Here is a 20,151-nt window from a genome sequence, read left to right on the forward strand (position 1 = left end):
TTGCTTGTGTACACATTTCTCCATTATTTTGTCTAGTGGGGAAAGAATGACAATGGGTCTATAGTTGGATATGTCTGAGGAGCTACCACCTTTACGGAGTGGGATGACATGAGATATTTTCCAGAGGGAGGGGATAGCATTTTTGGATAAGGTTCTGTTGATGAGGATAGATATGGGATATGCAATGGCATCTACAGCTATTTGTAGGTACTCTGCAAGGAGGAGGTCAGCAGCAAGGGTGGTCGGTTTTAGTTTTTTTAGAAGTGTTTTGATAAAACTAGTGGATATTGGTTGGGTGATTATTAGGTAGATTAGGCATGTAGTTTAAGTTAGAGGGGGTTAGTTGATTTGCTAGGGATTGGATTATTTCAGTGAAAAAGTTATTAAAGACGCTAGCTATGGTCTCTGGGGAACTATGGGTGTAGTAAGCTGGGGTTGGGGTGGTGGAGTGACCTGGACAAAGTAGTTGATTTAAGCCTGCCCAGACCTTTTGAGGGTTGTTATGGTGTTTTTGTAGGAGATTTTGGTAGAAGCTTTTTTTATCCAGAAAAGTAGATTTTTTTTGTATCACTCCTGAGGTGACGATATTTTAGATGGTCAAGTGGGGTTTGGTTGTTCTCCAGCTGGTCCAGGCTCTGTTTCTAGTTTTGATTTTATCTTTGGTATCTTTTGCGAGCCATGGTGCTGTATTTGATCTAGTTTTTTATTGTATGTGCTGGAGCATGGGAATCAAGGATACTTAGGAATTTAGTGTTAAGTGATCTGTGGCCTCCTCTAATGTAAGATTTTTTTAGTTTTGACCAGTCAACTGCTTTTAATTCATTTTGGAATATAGCAGCATCAAAGTTTTTCCTGTTTCTAAATGTTTTATATTTGGGCTGGTGAGGGTTTCCTGCCTTATGTTTTATAATATAGGTTAGACAATGGTCGCTGAGGTCATCAGGGAGAGTACCAGCTGTATACAGTTGGGGTTGGTTATTAACTAGGATCCAGTCTAGGATACTTTCCTTGTTGGTTGGTTTGTTTATCCTAGTGGGAGAGGTTATGGTCTGTTTAAACCCAGATAAGTTTATATGAGTGAGGGGGATTCGGAGGAGCAGGGGTGCCCAGTCAGTGTTAAAATCACCAAGAACTATGGTTTCTCGGGGATAGGTAGTGGATAACCAGTAAAGGTGATATTCTAGGGTATTTAGGTTGTTGCCTGGTGGAATGTATGCACAGACGATGTTCAAGTGTTTGTTTTAGTTAATCTGCATCTTGGTTATTAGGAGTTCCGTGTTATAGAACTGGGGAGGTTGAATGGTGTCTCTATTAATGGTTAGAGTATTTTTGTAAAGGATTGCTATCCCACCTCCATTCCTTGTAGCACGGTCTAACCAGTGAATATTGTATCCTGGAGGTAGTATCTCATTGCCAGTAGTACTGGGTTTTAGCCAGGTTTCCGTAAGACACAATGTCTGGGGAGTGGGTTGCTAGGAAGGCGTGTAGGTTGGGAATCTTATTGTTAATACTTCTAATATTTAGGTGAAATGCTAGGAGGGAACTAGTGGGAGTATTCATGGGTAGCTTGACTGTGGAGGTTGTGGTAGGGGAGTGGAGGTTATTGGGTGTGGGTGGGCCAGGGTTGGGATGAATGTCTCGATGTGTTATAAGGTTATAGTGATAGGATATTCTGAGCTTTAGGAGTTTGTTTATAAGCTTTATATAGTCTTTGTCTTTAGGATTATGTTTTGTGGCTGTACAGGGTGGTATTTTATTGAGGGTGGTATATTCGGTGTGATGGGGAAGGTAAAGTGTTTGGTGTTATGTGTGAAGTCGTGGGTGTCTGTTTCACCATTTGGGTAGTGAATACCATGGTCAAGTGTTTGTTCGTAGGCAGTGAGATGGTCAAATAGAAACAGTATAGGCATTTGGGTAAATAGTGTTTTTTTGCTTGTTTGCATTTTGATAGGGGGCGGGCCAAATTTGATGGCTGACTATGCTAACAGGGTGTGGAAGAATGAGAGAGAAGGAAATGGGTTAAGGGGGCAGGGTTGCTCTATGATGTGTGAGGTGCTGATTGGTACTTAGCAGGAGGGGAGTGGCAAAGTCTGGTTTAAATTTAGCACTAGAAGGGACGGGTGGAATTGGGGGGAGGGGAGCGGAGCAGGGCTAACACTGACTCTGAGAGTTGCCTTGGGTTTTTGGTTTGGTTTGTATGATTGTATGTAAGCAATGTTTTTGGCTGTACTTTAATTTGTTTTATTGTTTTTTAATTTTACACCAGTTTTAAGGCTAATTTTAATTGGATCCTAGGGATAAATTAGCAAATGTAGTCAATAAGGAGGGAGCGAAATTACTTTACCAACTTAAGAAGTAAATGCTTGGGACTGGAACACTGTGCGAGTGTAAGGCTGATTCAAAGTAGTATAGCCCAATCTAGTGGCAATTGGCTAGATACATTCACTGTTGTTGTGCATACACCATTAAGCCTCAACAGTTTACAAAAACTAAATTGTAGTTCTTGCTTCCCAGAGGTTTTACTTAGTTAAGATAACCAGCTTCAGTGGAGAAGGTAGAAATTGCTTTATGCAGTGAATCCCAGGTGTGGGGGGTCACTCAAGAAAGAAGCCCGTGCAAACTGAAAAATAAAGGTAAATAAGGCAGAATTAGTGCAAAGGTTACAAGAATGTGAAGTGGAGAGCATGCAAGGAATAGAGCTGGAGAGTAAAATTAATTATATTGCATACATTATAATTAAAATTGATTTATAGTGCATACAGTATCAGTTCTGTAAAACCACAAACTAACAGCAGTAACATACAGCCTCTAAGTCCAGTGATAACAGCTGTATACTTCAGTGAATACACACAGGATATAATGCACAAAGCAAAGTATGGCTGTTTTAGGACAATAATTCTAGAGCTATGTTATTGAGTATGAACAGTAACATGAACTGCATTCACTTAGCATTCTATAAAAGCAATTATAAAGTCCAACCTGTAAGTCTTCTATGTACAGTAGCATGCCACAGGAATGCTTACAAATGCAATCAGAACATGAATGACCTCTGCAAAACAGTTAGCAGGATGCCTGTCAGATATTCAACAATTAAAGCTCTACCTTCATAAAACAAGACAAAAAAAAAACAAGCAGTTTGTAAGTTAGAACATTAGCTAGCTCTCAAAGATCTGAACAGCAGTTACAGTTAGCACCATCAAATACCTCAGTAGTTAACACTAATAACCAAATAAATCAGCAGCTAACAGTAATAAGAGGACAGTAATGCAAACTTACTTGCTGTGCAGGCACAATGAACAGAGGGGTAGGGAAGGTACAACAGCTACAGGATGAAATGAATGTGAGTCAGGTGGTAGAGAGTTTGATTAAAGATGGCACCCTAGGAGGGGGCTGACTAATGAATATAATCAGGGTGTGGGGGTGGGAGTGGCAGATAGGAAGAATGGAGAAGAGAGCAGTCAGGACAGGATTAACCAGGAACTTATGGATCCCTCCCCCATATACATATACATATACATATACATATACATATATATATGTACACACACACACACACACACACACACACACACACACACACACACACAGAAAATGTTAAAAGTCATGATCCTTACCTGAAGCCAGTGGTGACTGAGGGACTTGTCTACACTATATCGTTTCCTCATCTTCACCTGTAGAAGGTTGTTGATCAAGTCAGTTGCTATTGAAAAAATACAGAAATCAGGGTCAGATTCCATTTTATAACTTTAAATTTCATTAACTCATGAGGTTTTGCTTAACTACAGAAAGAATGACAATTTGGATGCAACCAATGCACTTAGCTAAATATTGAAATGCTCAGCAGAAATGGTTTACATAAAAAGAAGAGCTGAGTGAGATACTCACCCCAGGAGGATATTGTTGAGGAGCAGGTCCTTCTAAAGTAATAATACTAATACTAATAATATGGACTGGATAGTCAAGTGTTGTTGATGACAGTTTCTCAGTCTCAGGCCAGATGTTATTTTCCCTAGCAGCCTAGGAGTGTCAGAAGGCATATCGATTCAATCTTCTAATGCTTCCCTCCATTATCCTGTGGGAAAGCTTTTATCAGACTTTCAGTTAAACAGTCCACTGCACAAGGAAACTGGCATGGATACAGCTGTACATGACATTCATAGAGTTTTTATGATGCAGTGTCCAGATAAGGTCACATGGTCAGGTACAGAGTATACACAGTAAAAATCTTACAGCTTTTCCAGCCCTAAGAATCCCTAGAGCTGTGTATTATGTCAGCTGAAACACCATGGGAAAAGTCAAAGGGTAGGTGTACAGCAGTATGGCCCTACCAAGGACATCTGGAGGCATACACATTACAGTACAAATAATGTGAATAGGAGGGAGCAACAGGGCAAGCACTAGGACCCGGAAGAAACCACCCTAGCTGTATTAAAAAAAAAACAAAAAAACGATTGCATAGTGGATGAAAATGTCAAGATTTGAGACTGCACTGCAATTTACAACTCATCAGATGTTTTCATTTTATTATTGTTTCATCCCGGGTTTGTATGGAAGGTGTTAATTGCTTGATTAAAAAGTGTAAATGTCCCAAGTTGGGAAGGCCACAAAACATGAAAGTAACTTCCTTGTTTCCTTTTGGTCTTAATCCTTTATGCAGTCTAGCTACTGTACATGGTGGAGACTTTGTAGTAGTGAAGGGGGTGGTGCTTGCTAAACTTCAGAAGAGTACAGACATGACAGACGGTAAGTATGTTTTCTAGACCAGAATCTTAAAAAAAAAAATCAGAATTGTATTCTCTGTAGTTGTCTGTTGGTGAATTCACCATTGCTGCTCAGACTTGTTAGTCATTATTATTTTGGATAACCAATGTTCCATTTCTTCTCCATCTCTGCTACTCATACTTTTGAAAAGTACCTGATTTTACCTCATATGTGTGTGTGTGTATATATATATATATATATATATATATATATAGAGAGAGAGAGAGATATACATATATTTATTTATTTTATTTTACATTTGTTGACCGGGCTAGCCTAACTCGATACATGTCCATTTTCAGCAGAGGCCCGGAGAGATAAGCTCCATTTGAAAAGATTATCAAAAAGATAAACATAAACATAAAATGGTTACCATATAAATGCATGTACAAAAAAGTAATAGCAGATTAATTACCTAACATTTCAATCGTTGAATACAAAAAATTGTTACAGAACATTATATTCTCAAGGAAGAAAAAAATATATATATATATATTTTTGATAGGGTAAGGAACAGATCTGGATTAGTCCATGAAAGTAGAGGTATTGTTTGAAAAAAAAAAAAACTAGGTCAACAGTGATGATGATAGCAATGCCATTTTAGATTAGTCTGGGTTTGTACAGGGGCATAACCAGTGTGTTTTAAGGTAAAGTTTAAATTTTTGTTTAAATAGTGTTAAAGAGGACATAGATGTAAGTACATTTGGAAGTTGGTTCCAGTATTTTCCAACAGCATTACAGAACAGAGAGTCACCTGAGATATTGTTAGATGTACTTGTGGATACTAGTAATTTCTTGGATGAGCGTAAGTTATTAAGGTTTTTATATGGGGTTAGTAGGTTTGATAGTATTGGAGTTTTAGTTGGTTGGAAGACGGTTTTATGGGCAATAAGTTAGTTATAATGGATTTGGTTTTGTAGCTGAAGCCAGCCTAGTTGTTTCAGATTATGACAGTGGTGGGTTCTGAAAGAGGAGGCTGTGGCAAATCTAGCTATGTTATTGTAAGAGTTTGACAGTTTGTTGAGGTTGTTTTTAGTCAGATTTGTATATATGGCTGAAGCATAGAGGAGTGTGGAGATTAAATGGGTAAGGGCAATAGAAGTTCTGGCTTGTGGTGTAAGGAATGGCTTTATCCTATACAGGGAACCCAGTTTCCTGTTTACAGTTTTTATAGTATTGTTAATGTGAGTTTCATAGGTAAGGTTGTTGTCTATTGTTATACCTAAAAGTTTAGTGGTTAGGTCTGGAGATATAATGGTACCGTTATTGGATAGGACTGAGAAGTTAATTGGTCTGGACTTGCAGGTGGGTGTGAAGAGCAATAGTTTTGTCTTTTTGGGGTTCAGGAGGAGGCAACATTGTAAAAAAACTGTTTTCTACTACAGTAAACATTCTCTGGGTTAAGGACTGTAGTTCAGATGAAGATTTACCTGAGCAGATGATTGTAGAATCATCTGCATATTGAATACAGGTAGCTTGAGTAATTGCTAGATGAAGGTCATTTATATAGATTGAGAATAGGAGGGGACCAAGAATTGAGCCCTGAGGGACTCCTAGTGTAACGGGGAGATGTAAAGATAGGTTATTGTCCCAAAGCACCACTTGTTGTCTGTTGTTAAGGTACGATTGGAACCAATGAATAACCAGTGAATCTAGGGAAAGAGATCTTATATATTTATAAGTAAATGATAGTTGACCATGTCAAAAGCTTTGGAAAAGTCAATAAAGAGTGCTGAGGAGAGGGTGTTGTTATTTTTGTTATGATTGATAGTCAGAGAAGGACAGAAGAGCAGTGGTAGTACTATGAAATGGTCTGAAGCCATGTTGGCAATTTGCAAGTAGATTATTTTGCAGTAAGTGATCTAGTAGTAGTATATGTACATAAATATATATATATATATATATATATATATATATATATATATATATATATATATATATATATATACGGGTCTACTTTGTTTCATTGAAAGCTCATATCACTAAATTTCAGTTCACACTCACCAAATCATTGAAAGCTCAAATTACTGAAAACTCATTTCACTAAATCTCATTTCACTGCAGTGAAGTACTAGCACTGTGTAGAGTACTGTAAGGCAAGTAAAAGGTATATGGCCTTTTCCCCACTGTAGTGCAATCCTAGAGTTAGTATACATAGTTAGGGGGTGTGGGGGCCATATCTTCCCACCTAGTTTGGTTTTATGAGTCACCGAAAGCTTCAAAAGAATACATTTTAAACCATAGACATACACACTTATAGTACCAATGACTAACTCTTTCCAGAAGACAATATAAACCCAAATTAGGTAACTCCACACCCCCCAAGTGAAGTACAGAGATATTTAAAAATATGTCCCTGAGTTTGAGTTCCCCAATTATTTTTGACTTTGTCCAGAATTTTTTAGCTAAGAAGATGAGAGGTATACTGCTGTTTCTGCTGGCTGAATCCTGTGTTTATGTGTCTGTGCCACAGTCAGACTATATGTTTCTTTCTTGTTCAGAATTTCCATTTATTGCAGATATACTTCCTTTTCTTCTCGGTCTCTCTCATGCTCTTTTTTTGTTTTTGACTGCTGTCATTCAAGTTGTTATGAAAACATTCCTTTTATTCTGCAGTGGAATAAGTAAAGTCTTGTAGTTTGAGCATAGAGGGAGAAGGCCAGTTAACTTAATAACACTGTGCTACTGTTTGCAAGCTTCGATCAGTAAGGGACTTATAGCCTAAGTGGAAATTGCTGGGAGTGGTTTTATTTCACATATTTCCTGATTCCTCACATCATTAGCTGTACTGCCAATGAAGAAGTTATAATTTACCCCGTAAACTAGCAAGTCTGTGTTGTGCTTTTTTGATGCTTGATTTTTTTTGTCTGCCTATGTTGTCTTTTTAACCATACGATTAGAATAACATATGTGTACTTGAGTATCTGTCAAGATTTTACTATATTAACAAAGATTTTATAAACAAAACATCTGTGTGTGTTCAAATGTGAAGATATTTATGTTGTTTTGCAATTCTCTTCATGGATATTGGGGGAAACTTTGTGGAGTTTTGGGAGAAGTTATTACTAAATTTGTCTCCTAATACATTTGGCTATTTTCTTGGAATCGGAATGTGTAATCTCCGCTGCTTTTTTAAAAGCTGTCTCGCTATGTTAAACCCATTTAACATAGCGAGACAGTTTGTAAAAAGCAATAGAGGTCTTGCTTTCTCCGTTGCTTTTTTTAAAGCTGTCTCGCTACATTAAACTCCTTTAACATAGCGAGACAGTGTGTAAAAAAAGACTTGTACTAATGGAAAAAGTCCGGGCGACCGGACCTTTTTCCATTAGTATAAGTCTGATTTACAACGTGCACGCTGACCAATCAGTGTGCACATTTTGGAATATTAATGGGGGGGTTGTTGTATAATATTCCTTAATTTTTGTCACAAATGAAGAAGGTTTTGCAATTTCCTTTGGTATATACGACAACCTTAAGCTCAAACTCTGCTTGTCATTTTCTACTTGTGCTCTTAAGTTCCTCTATGGCATGTTTCACTGTGATCTTGAGGTAGAATAGTTTTTTTTTTTATAACTTGTCATTATGTTCCTTATTTTGTTGTAAATTTTATTTATAAAGGAGTTCCAACAAAGAGGTTTCTTCCTGAATTTACAATTATATTTAGGGTGGATGGGTGCTAAATTTTCTACACAGCTGTTGGGAGTATTGCTACAAATTGGAAATGAATGTGGCAGCCCTCTCAGTTGTGACCATTTTGAGGGATTACTGGGAATTCTTGTCTAGTTCTTGTACAAGATGAAGTAGGTTTGCCCTGGATATAAAGGTGGTTTGGTGATGGGGTGGTACCACTACAACTGACAGAGACGGTGACTTATAGACAGATTTTGCTAGGGATGAGAAGATGCAAAGTGGGGTACAATGGCAGCTAGTTTGGTAATGACCAAGTCAAGGATATATCAGACTTTCATGTGTAGTTTTTACAATTTACACTAATGTTAAAAAGTCTAGGGAATGCCAAGGATGTCCATTTTTAGATGTGTAGGTGTGCCACTCAATGTTTGGATGATTGAACCCTCTAGCAAGAAGGTGTCTGATTTGATATTTAACCCCTCAGAGGTGTTAAGGTACTTTTCTTGATCATTTGGGGACATTTGTGGAGATCTGTGGCTAGCAACACTGTAATAGCTGTTTTTTAATGGGGATTAAAAAGTTCCAAATTAGAAACTCCAAATCCAGGAGTTCCAAATTAGGGTCATGGATGATTTCATGTGAGGTGATGGCGTTTCTGATAAGAACAGATAATGCCCCACAGCTTATATGTGGGGGCTGTGTCACACTTTATTAAAAGACACTCATGAGTAGCCATCTGGATTCAGCAAAGTTGGGGTAAAGTTTACCATATAATTTAAATGGGGAGATAACTTTGCGCTTTCCCACTTGGGTTAAATGCATGTTTGGACTAAAATGTATGCTTTCGTTTTTGTGCTTCATGTAAAAGATTAGCTTCCTAGCAGACATTTGTTGAGGGTGGAGTGGAGGAGAGCATCATTGTGATGGGGGTATGACTTGGACATGTATGTAAGGGTGGGTGGGATAGCAACATCTTGACTATGAGCGTGACTTAGTGACGGCAGAAATTTGGAGTGGTGAGTACAAATTTGAAAATCCTGGCTACACCCCTGGGCCCTACTACTTGAATCCAGTTTGTTGAGTATGTCACACAAGTGTACTTATTTCTGAATATGGGATTCAGTACAGAAATGATAATTTAGAGTTGCATAAACTGAAAAGTATTATCAGCCCTGGGAAGAAGAGTTTTACAATGTGCAATGCAGAACAATTGTGACAAGGTGTGTGTGTGTGTGTGTGTGTGTGTGTGTGTGTGTGTGTGTGTGTGTGTGTGTGTGTGTGTGTGTTGGGGTCCAGGTTGCAATCTCACATAAATGTATTTATTTTTATCATTTGTTAACCAGGAAAGTCCACTGGGTCAGAGACCCATTTTCAGTGGAGGCCCGGGAGAAAAGCTCCACAAGCATTACAGAGAATGACAAATGTTTAAATACAATTCAAAGTACAACAGATATAACAGGCAGAAAACATATTGCAATTTACATTTCTTGATATTTATATTAAACAGAACAAGAAAATCCTTACAACAGATTATCAAGTTACATCAATACAAAAAGAATGGACTAAGAAACAAATACTACCATAGGTAAGAATTATAGTATCCTGTATAGTAGGAATACAGTAGATTAATGTGAAGACCGGGTTTTGCAAAGCTTTGTCATCTTAGTATTTGGTGTAAAGTACTGTTTAAGGCGGTTTGCTCCTGAGGCAGGTGCAGGATGGATTGAAAAATAAAATAAAAATTAAATAAAATAAAATCTGGAAAAATCCATTCTCAAGAAAAAGCCAGTGCTGTGGTACACTGTACAGGATCTATGCAGGCAAATGCTTTGAATACATGTCCACAAAAGGCGTGAAATTATATACTGACTTAGAAAAGAGCAGAGATGATGTCCCTCTGTCTGCCTTCTCTAAAGAAAGCAAAAAATTAAGACAGTTTTTCTAATATCTTTGGCTATACATAGGGCAAAATCATTCACACTGCCTAACTTGACCTGGCCAAGGCACTTGACACAAAACCCCACTTGGGCATTGTTGACAAACTCAGGAGGTTAGGTACAAACCCATATGTCACCAAATGGCTCACAGACAGGACCCAGGAAGTTAGAACTGGGGATTCCACCTCTACAAAGAGGCTAGTCACAAGTGCAGTCCCTGAGGGATCAGTCCTTGGACTGCTCCTTTTTGGCATTTGCTTCTCTGAAATCAACACCAATGTCAGTGGTCTCTGGCTGACTAAATTTGCAGATGATTGCAAATTAGGAGTTATCATTGAATCTCACTGACAGAAATGTTCTCCAGTAGGGGCTGGCACAGACAAACAACTGGTGTCAGAGCCGTGGACTAAAACTAAATGCCAAGAAATGTTGAATAGTATTATTTGGGAAGTCATCCATCCTGTAACTTTAATATTGACAATAGACCCCTTAGAGTTGACCCAGTAGTCAAGGACTTAGGGACACACATAGTAATCTCGCCTTTGACCAGCATGTGTGTACAGTGGTGAGGAAATCATTCTATGTTGCGCAATTTATAAACAAAGGTATGGCATCTAAGTCCAAGGAAGTCATTGTTCCACTGTATTTGGTATTCATCAGACCTAGCATTGAGTACAATGCCCACTTTGGTATGAATCTAAGCAGGCATATTCAACAGTTGGAATGTCCACAGAGGTTCCTCACTAAAAGAATGCAGGGTGCAAGTAAAATGGCCTATGCAAACTGCCTCAAGGCCCTACCCTGTTTTCTGTCTCCTACAGGCTTTTGAGGGGAGATCTATGCCTGGCATACAGGGCACTGTCAGACCTCATTCGGATGGACTTCCTGCAAATCCACAAAACAAACAGAACCAGAATTACCCATTCTAAAGACTTAAACCTTGCCTATGATATAAACAGGACCTGATGTAGAGATAGGTATGTATTCCAGGGACTACCCCATCTATGGAACAGGTTCCCCATCCATGTGAAGCAGAGTTCCTCCCTAACTCAATTCAAGTGCAACTTGGACAATTGGATGGGAAACCGGAAATTCATCCCTGGTTTGGCACCTATGTCGCTAATGGACACAGGTAACCTGTAAATGGTTCATCTCCCAGCTCCATGCTTACACTTATCAAGGGTATCAGAACTTGTCAGAGATTTCGGATACATGGCTAGGCTTAAACAGGCTCTTATGCCCGTTAGCCTAGTAAACACCTATGGACATATGAACCTATAGCATCAAAACAGCATGTGAATATCCATGTGCAGTATACTTCCCCCCTCATTTCCAGGTTCAGCCAAAAAAAAAAAAAACTCTACGTATGAAGGAAGGGTTGTCCTTAGGGAGAATTTAACACTGTGAAAGATAGTATATGGTTGTAAAAGATGGTTTTCCACACATCAGAAACTGAAATCAAGACACCTTCCTGGCTGAGGTCACGTCAACAAATAATATTTCTTCCATAAAAAAAAGTGAGGTCTACTGAACTGGCATGTTCAAATTGGAGATGATTTACTTTCTCGAGGACAACATTTAAATCTAAGATAAGATATGTAGTAGAGTCTCTTGCGGCATACATGTTGCCCTTTGTGAAGTCTTTTAAAGCAAAAACATGAAGATACTAGGATCGGGGTAAGGTGAACTGCAAAGCTTAAGAAATGCATCCAGATGGAGGTGTACAACAGGCCAGTGAACAGGTATACTATATTATTTGAATATCCTAGGGAAAAGGTGACTCATATCCTCTGTGTTTCTGGCCAGACACCAGCCTGAGGATCTCTTCCATTTAGAGATGAAAGACCTCTAATGGTAGCTGGTATTAGAGAAGAAAAGGTGAGGACACTGAACACTTTTGCAAATTTTCCATGATGAAAGCTGAGACTCAAGAGGCCTAGGTGCTGGAAAATCACTCCAGTAGGAACAGGAAGTGGGGGCAGAGAATGACATTTCAGTGTTCTTTGGCCATCTGGTCTAGAAAGAAAAGACACTGTCTTCCTTCCTTTACCTTTAACAGAACCCTTGAGATGGGGGTTTAGGAGAAGTATAAATGAGATGTTCTCATCCAATTAATAAAGGAAATGTGGTATTTCAAAGGAATAATGAAGAAATCTGATGGTGGTTTCCATTTACTCACTAACTGGCTAAAACTATACCTATTCAGCATTCAGATCTCAGACAGAGTTTCATGCCTGTTGAGTGAAAATTTGTCAATCTCCCATTAATAAACTCCACACCTCACTGAGATCATGCATTTCCCATACCACCACCATTCATCCCCTTTTTCTACTTCAAATGCAATCATCTCAACAAAGTATCTATTCTACTTGAAAATATTCTCATTGACACCCCCTCATGGATCTGACTACATAAACCCTTGGTTCACATATCACTGCAGAGATCATTTTTGTCTTCCTCTCACTCCATAAATCTCTCACAATAAACATCACGACATAAATCTGGAAATGTACACTATACATTTCCTAAGGCAAAGCAGCTTCCATCAACACTATTTTCCTTAATGGCTGAGATAAACTGGATCTGTAGTTTCAAGGAGTCCTGATCTTGATTCTATAAATGTTCAAGTGCCAATGAATCTTTCTCATATATAACCTGACAGAATGCATCATAAAGACTGAGAACTTTATGAAACCAAGGATCTATATGGGTCCTCTCAATGACAGAAATGGATGCCCCAGAGTTATCTCCAGTACCAAACTATGGATAAGAATCTGTCTTCCTAAAAATTCTTTGGGTTAGATGGCTTCCAAGGATATCTGCCTCTTTGGGATGCTGTAATAAGCTTCCTCTTTATCACTCATATCTTCAGAGAATAAAAATAAATTTAGCAGGTTTGAACTCTGGTTCTCATCTCTTTCATAGCTGATGCCTGAATCAGTTGCTGCTCAACTGAGGAAAAAGTGAATTGCCTTGGAAATGTGGTATGAAACAACAGGTGCCAGACATAAAAGATGTTCCTGGCACAAAAGAGTGTGTCCAGAGGGTAAGGAGGTGAACCAATTGTGTTACCTAACTGGAAATTAAGGAATTTTCTATTGTTCTAGAAGATTAGTATTTGCTAGTGCTCCTTGTTCATAGTTACCAACTTATGGTTAACAGCAAGACTACTCTCTAAATCAAAGGCAGATTTGCAACTTCAGGAATGGAACTTGAACAAGCTGAATATTGGACTGAAATCTACACACAACAAATAAAAATAGTCTACTAGAACATTAAATATCTTAAAAATAAGAAAAATAAATGTCTTCACAAGACAGCATTGATATCTACAGAAGAACTGCCAGAATAATAAATTGTAGGCAGCTTGCAGCGGGCACTACGTTTTAGCTACAGACTGATCCATACCCTAAAGCTAGCTGCCACTCTGTTATTGTGCAGAATGTTTTAAATATCCTCTCTAGGAACACCACTTCTGTGAATGGAGTCTCAGCTCCTTGGTGCAGATGGGTAAAACACTGACTGTGACTACGAAGACACTGTCTCAACTAATGAGGAGAAGCCAGCTTAAGTGGGTGAGAGTGAATTGCTAACACCAGCTCACCTAGCCAGGTAGACAGAAAGCAGCTTGATCCATTTCAGCAAAAGGTACAGTAACATGGCTGGGCACGAGGACCTGTAAACTGTAGCTGGAATAGATGGAAGTGCATATGTCAAAGGTCCAACACTGTGGGAGATTCACGTGTCTGGGCTGTTGCAGAATAACAGTGGAGATAGAATCTAGGGAAAGCAGAAATTCCTTCCTAATGGCTGCCTGGATGGTGGCTCCACTCAGTTACTGGGGTAAAATAGTGAAGATGAGATTTAAAAGGCACATGGGAGGAAAAAGACCAAGAACTATGAATAGAATATAACTATGAAAAGAATACTGTAAACTGACATCAGCTCTCAGTCTGGAAACAAGAGACCAGGACTGCTTAAGCTTTAGTGGACAAGAAGCTGAGGATCTATGCCAGAAAACCTCTGTGGGTTCTGAAACAATTCTTCAGGGCTTTGGCCAGTCAAAGCATTTCTAGCCTAGGCAAATGATCAGGCTAGGGACCAAGATTAGAAGAGTGATTTCTAAACATCACATTCATATTTCTGAATAGTAAAAATATTTCAAATAGTTTTACATCGCAATTCTCTTGTATTCACCCTCCTCAGTTGGCTTCTCCTCATTCGGTATATACTCTACAACCATTTAAGACTGTAAAAGACATTTGTAAATACAATGCAAAACATTGTCAGACAATTAGTAGTATTTTCTTTGTAGATATTTGCAAGTGATCATCCAAGAATTCTGAATAAAAGTATTTCATTGATTACATGTCAAGCAATCACTGTAACCTTTCATCTGCTGCAGTCCTGTCAAAACAGGCTCTTGTGCCCGTTAGCCTAGTAAACACCTATGGACATATGAACCTATAGCATCAAAACAGCTTGTGAATATCCATGTGCAGTATACTTTCCGCCTCATTTCCAGGTTCAGCCAAAAAAAAAAAAAAAAATTCTACGTATGAAGGAAGGGTTGTCCTTAGGGAGAATTTAACACTGTGAAAGATATTATATGGTTGTAAAAGATGGTTTTCCACACATCAGAAACTGAAATCAAGACACCTTCCTGGCTGTGGTCATGTCAACAAATAATATTTCTTCCATAAAAAAAAAGTGAGGTCTACTGAACTGGCATGTTCAAATGGGAGATGATTTACTTTCTCGAGGACAACATTTAAATCTAAGATAAGATATGTAGTAGAGTCTCTTGCGGCATACATGTTGCCCTTTGTGAAGTCTTTTAAAGCAAAAACATGAAGATACTAGGATCAGGGTAAGGTGAACTGCAAAGCTTAAGAAATGCATCCAGATGGAGATGCTAATTCATTGAATTTTAAGTATATCTATCTTATATAAATATTTCTTATACTATTTTTGCAGAAAGGTAAGCCTCCTGTACCATGAGAATGTTTATAGTTATTAACTTTGAAAATACATAACACTGAAAAATATGGATACTTCCTAATCCCCCTTGTCACATGACCTTCCATCAATTCCTACTTTTATGTACTTTGTAGTCCACCGAAATACAGTGATTGTTAGTTGTCTACAGCCAAATATGAACCTACCACATTCATCCCAGTTAACAGGGTGCTGGTGGGACACCATCATACATTTCAACTGTACCGAATTCCTCGGTAAATACTGGTTTTGAGGGCAAAATATTGGGGTGCCACAAATACCCGAGTGGTCCCTTTAATTTCCGAATGTCCCAGGTTTTTTTGAAATTTTTTTTTTTTTTGGAGGACAAATTTGTTCCTGACGTCATCAAGTGCAGGACGTGCATGATGACGTCAGCTTCAGGAGGCAGACAGAGAGAGACATTCATTAACTTAATTTAACTTGCTGCAGCGTTGCACCGGTCCTCACGTTTTATTCACTTTCTTCCTCCAGGTAAGTCTTATCTGTGAGGAAAACTGAGAAACGACAGTTCTGTTAAGCTGATGGCTGCATTAATTATCTGCAAGAGTCTGTTAAGCTGAAATGAGAAACGAAACGGCAGAGTTTGCAGCTGTTTTACTGTTATTTCACTTGCATACTTGTCTGTTAAACTGAAATGAGAAACAGCATTTCTCTCTGAAACCGTGATTGTATTTGAAATTAGAAACTTTACTTTTCTCTCTGAAGCCTTTGTGTGTATGGCAGAGTCTGCAGCTGTTTTACTTTGCATACTTGGCTGAAATGGACATTACTTTTCTCTCTGAAATCATACTTGAAATGAGAAATGTTACTTTTTCACTGAAACCTTTGTGTGTGTGAGAAATGCCCCAGTTAGGTATAACTGGTGGTTAGGATTAGTCAGACTCTGTATCTTATGTACAGGTAAGCAAGGGCCTAAATTCTCTACCCATACCACCACCACTTCATTCACGGAGTTAAGTCCATAGTTCTCAACTGTTCAAAGTTTTACAGAATGTCTGGCTCATACTTTTGGTCTGTTCCTCTTAAAATTTGTGGTTTTCTGGCAAATCAATGAGAATTGACCACTAAATAATGATAGCCATTTAAGTTTCAGTCTTCCTATCTTTCAGGAAATGCATGGTAACACAAAACATTTTATTCTAGCAACTTCTGTAAGATTATACAAGCAATGTTTAAAATGTTTCCCTGGTTTTGGGCATTTGCCCCCTTCCCAATTAAGTTTGGCTTTTACAGATTTCTTGTGCTGCATAGTTCTTCGGGAGGAGGGAAGCTTAGTGCTGCTTATGCAGAGTCTTTGTGTTGTTAGTAGCACAGCAGGTAGAATACTTGCTTTTGATGCAGAAGGCTGTGCGTGTTCTAATCCCACAGTATACAGATGGATTGCTGATACTGTGCTGTGTTGTGCTTTTAAAGGGGGTGGATGATGCAGTCCTGAGAATGTCCTCTTTGGTAGAGATACCTAGTAACTATGAACCTGTTTTATCAGTTTGCCATCCATTCCCTATTGCAATACCACTAGCTTATCATTTTTTTAAATGCAACATAGGCAATTTATTTTTCAAGGGCAATAGGTACTTTATTTGTAGATGCAACAATGAAATATAAATTGTTTACTAGCAGCAAGATCTCTTTAATGTGGAATTATTTAGATGACACTTACTTCTGCAGAAATTGTGCATATTTATTGATTCTGCTGGACTGTAGAAGTTTGAGCAGACTTTTATGATGGAAATGTTCTGAATTGGTCAGTTTTGTCATTACCGGTTCATGCATTTTGTTTCACTGCTTACTGGAAAAATGTTCAAAACAATAAATTTAAAATGTGCTCCAACAAGTGTGCCTGTATTATACAAGGAATATAATTTAATACAATTAAGAAGGTGTATATCAAGGAACACAGGTATGTTTCATGTGCAAGGGGCCTATGATATGAAAACAGCCCAAAGGTAATCTTTATCCAACACTGGCCAGATGCATTTTCTTTGAATGTGGGTTTCAATGTTGTTTCAACGAATTTGAGTTTCAAGGGCAGAGAAGTTTTAATGCTAAGTCTATTTTCATTGTGAGACTGTATTGCTTTGTTTAGCATATGTCTATTAGTGTTTGTGCTATAAAATGTAAAATAAATGTTTTAAATTAAATCCAAATTGTCATTGTAGAAGTAAAGCAGTATGCACATTACAATGTTTATGGTAAATGGGGCACAATAGCCAGGTAATGGGACACTGGAATGGCTGGAGGGGGAAAGGGCTGTATATGGAGAGCCCCATTCGACAATTATTTTGTAATGGGGGGACAGCAAACTCAAAGACAACCCCAGGCGGCACAAACTCTAGCTATGCCACTGATCAGCAGGCCATTGGAGAATGACTTTTGGAGGTCCTAGCAAACTATAATATTCTTTTGCTAAGATTAGAATATTGCCTGCCATTAAATGCCCTACTTTTACTGCAAAACCCACATACTGCAAGTCACCAAAAACAATCTCCTAAGGTTCATCTTCTTCTCCCTTCCCAGTGAACATCATTGCTACACATTTAAAAAAATGGTTACCATTTATTACGGGGTCTGGGGCCATATTCTGGTTGTCTGTTCTGCAGTTTGCATTTGAAATTTGGTATCCCACAATTCCACTGGAGTGGGCGAGGTTACATAATTATGCATGCAAATTTTATGTTAACCAGTGTGCTGATTTGTACCTATTTATCATGGGCCTTTGTCCAGAATTTTAATGTTTCCAGGTTGAGAGGTATGGGCACCATCACAGGAAAGTAATCTGGACAAAAAACAAAGGTTTTACAGCTTCTGGACTTAGTACTCAATGGATTCTAGTTCACAAGTATTCAGAGACATCCACCTGCACTGGGCTTAGCATCACAGCCATTGTTCTACAGTCTCTTGTCAATGGCAGGTATTAGGAGCCTCCAAAAAAAAAGAGCAAATAACCCTACTACCAAACAAAAACTGAGATCCCCAACTCTTACTTTTCTCTCTCAATCTCCATGATGCCAAACATACATTTTCTGGCTATTGTCAACATTGTCCACAACAAATACAGGTAATCTTTCTTCATATTATTACTATTAAAACATTTAATAAAATTAAAGACTTTGTCAAAACAACTATATCAGTATAGCTAGCTTGAAGAAATTTGTTAATCTCATTCCAATATGGTTTAATCAGTCATACAAATATGAAACCAGTCAGCATTAGTGGACAGATGACATCTCCAACATAACTTGCTGTTTGAAGGGTTAATTTCTGAGAGTTTCTCAGGTGTCAAAAAGGATCTGTGTAGAATTTTCCAATGAAATATCTTCCAGAATTGTGAGTAAGAAGTTAGTTTAACTGAAAATAAAATGTTTGTTTTATCTTCCATTGACAAGGATACTTGAAACACTTTTAGTTAGATATTGCCAGTAAGAATGTTTAGGAGCTGATTTATAGACAAAGTGTTATACAGATATGATAATTCATTCTTAACATTGATATTATTATATAGAATTCCAAAAATCCAGTTTATAATTTTTGGTACGGTTTTGAAGGATGAACATGTTACATACATTGATCCTTAGTGTATGCTGTGACACTGTGAAGAACCAACCAGTCATTAGAGGATAGGCCATAGGTTGACAATATACTTTGTGTGTGCTTAGCTTGTTGGTTTTCAGTACATTGCAACCAACAAAATAGGTTATTTTCCCATAAACCAAAAATCTCTCTGTGCGTTTTATCAGGGAAATCCCTTGTAATAGTAAATGGTATTAAAAATCTATGCCACAGTTTTATATCTAAATTTGTGTTAATGAATTTTCTAAACACATCAAAATATTGTTTATTTGTGTTAGTTTAGTTAATTTTGGTGTGCGATACTGTAAATTTAAACTTAAATAGTGCCATATATTGTTAACTTTGTCAGTTATCAAAGCATTCTTGGATAAATAATTTTCATTCATTAGTATAATGGAGTGTAACTGTTTCCAATTGGAAGAGTATCTAGGATTTATCCAATTCATCACCATTTTAATTATAGATGCCTTTATATAAGTTTCAATCTCTGGGAATTTAACCCCCCCCCCGTTCCCATTTTCTGATATGATGAGAATATGCCACTCTAATTTCTTTTGGGGTACCATAGGAATTTCATCAGAGCTGAAGTGATTTCTTTAAGGATATTCTTTCCTGGTGGAAGTATAAGGGCTTGTGCTATATATAATATTTTAGGTAACAAAGCCATTTTTATCAGCCGTAACCTATCATCAAATGTTATAAACAAATTATTCCATTTGCTTATTAATATCTTGATTAAGTCTATGGCTTTAGCATAGTTAAGCTGTAAGGATTCTTCTATATTCTTGCCTAGGACTATTCCTAAATAGTCTACAGTTGAAATGTGGTTTCCAATAATATGATTGACTGGAACCTGTATGTTCTTTTTTTATTTAATAATAAATATTTTGATTTAGATTTGTTGAAGGAGAGTCCTGAGATTTTTTGGAAATTTGTTGTTACTATATCCATTTCACCTAACACCTTCTTAGAGTTGGGTAAGGTAAGTAAGACATCATCAGCAAACATCATTATTTTAGAAATATATTGGTCATATATATTTATACCTCTTATCTTTGGGTTATTACGTATTAAAATGGCAAGTATTTCTATGGCCAGAGCAAATAGGATAGGGGACATGGGACATCCTTGTCTAGTACCGTACCTCTACTGATTTGGATTGCTTTGGAAATAAAGGGACCTAATTTGACATATGCTAGATTATTTTCATATATTTTCTTTATCACTGTTATAA

The 20,151-nt window shown here is 37.8% G+C and overlaps 1 protein-coding gene across 1 annotated transcript in view; it reads right to left on the reverse strand.

Annotated features, from left to right (window-relative positions):
* PRKD2 (protein kinase D2) overlaps positions 1 to 20,151 on the reverse strand; it is a 3,293,129-nt gene that overhangs the window by 234,611 nt on the left and 3,038,367 nt on the right. The window contains exon 17 of the mRNA XM_044081637.1: positions 3,615 to 3,700. Within this exon, the coding sequence (XP_043937572.1) occupies positions 3,615 to 3,700 (86 nt within the window). The remainder of the gene's footprint in view (positions 1 to 3,614; positions 3,701 to 20,151) is intronic.

The sequence above is a fragment of the Protopterus annectens genome, chromosome 1.part0 (assembly GCF_019279795.1).
Source record: "Protopterus annectens isolate FY-2018-M chromosome 1.part0, PAN1.0, whole genome shotgun sequence".
NCBI classification, from domain to species: Eukaryota; Metazoa; Chordata; order Ceratodontiformes; family Protopteridae; genus Protopterus; species Protopterus annectens.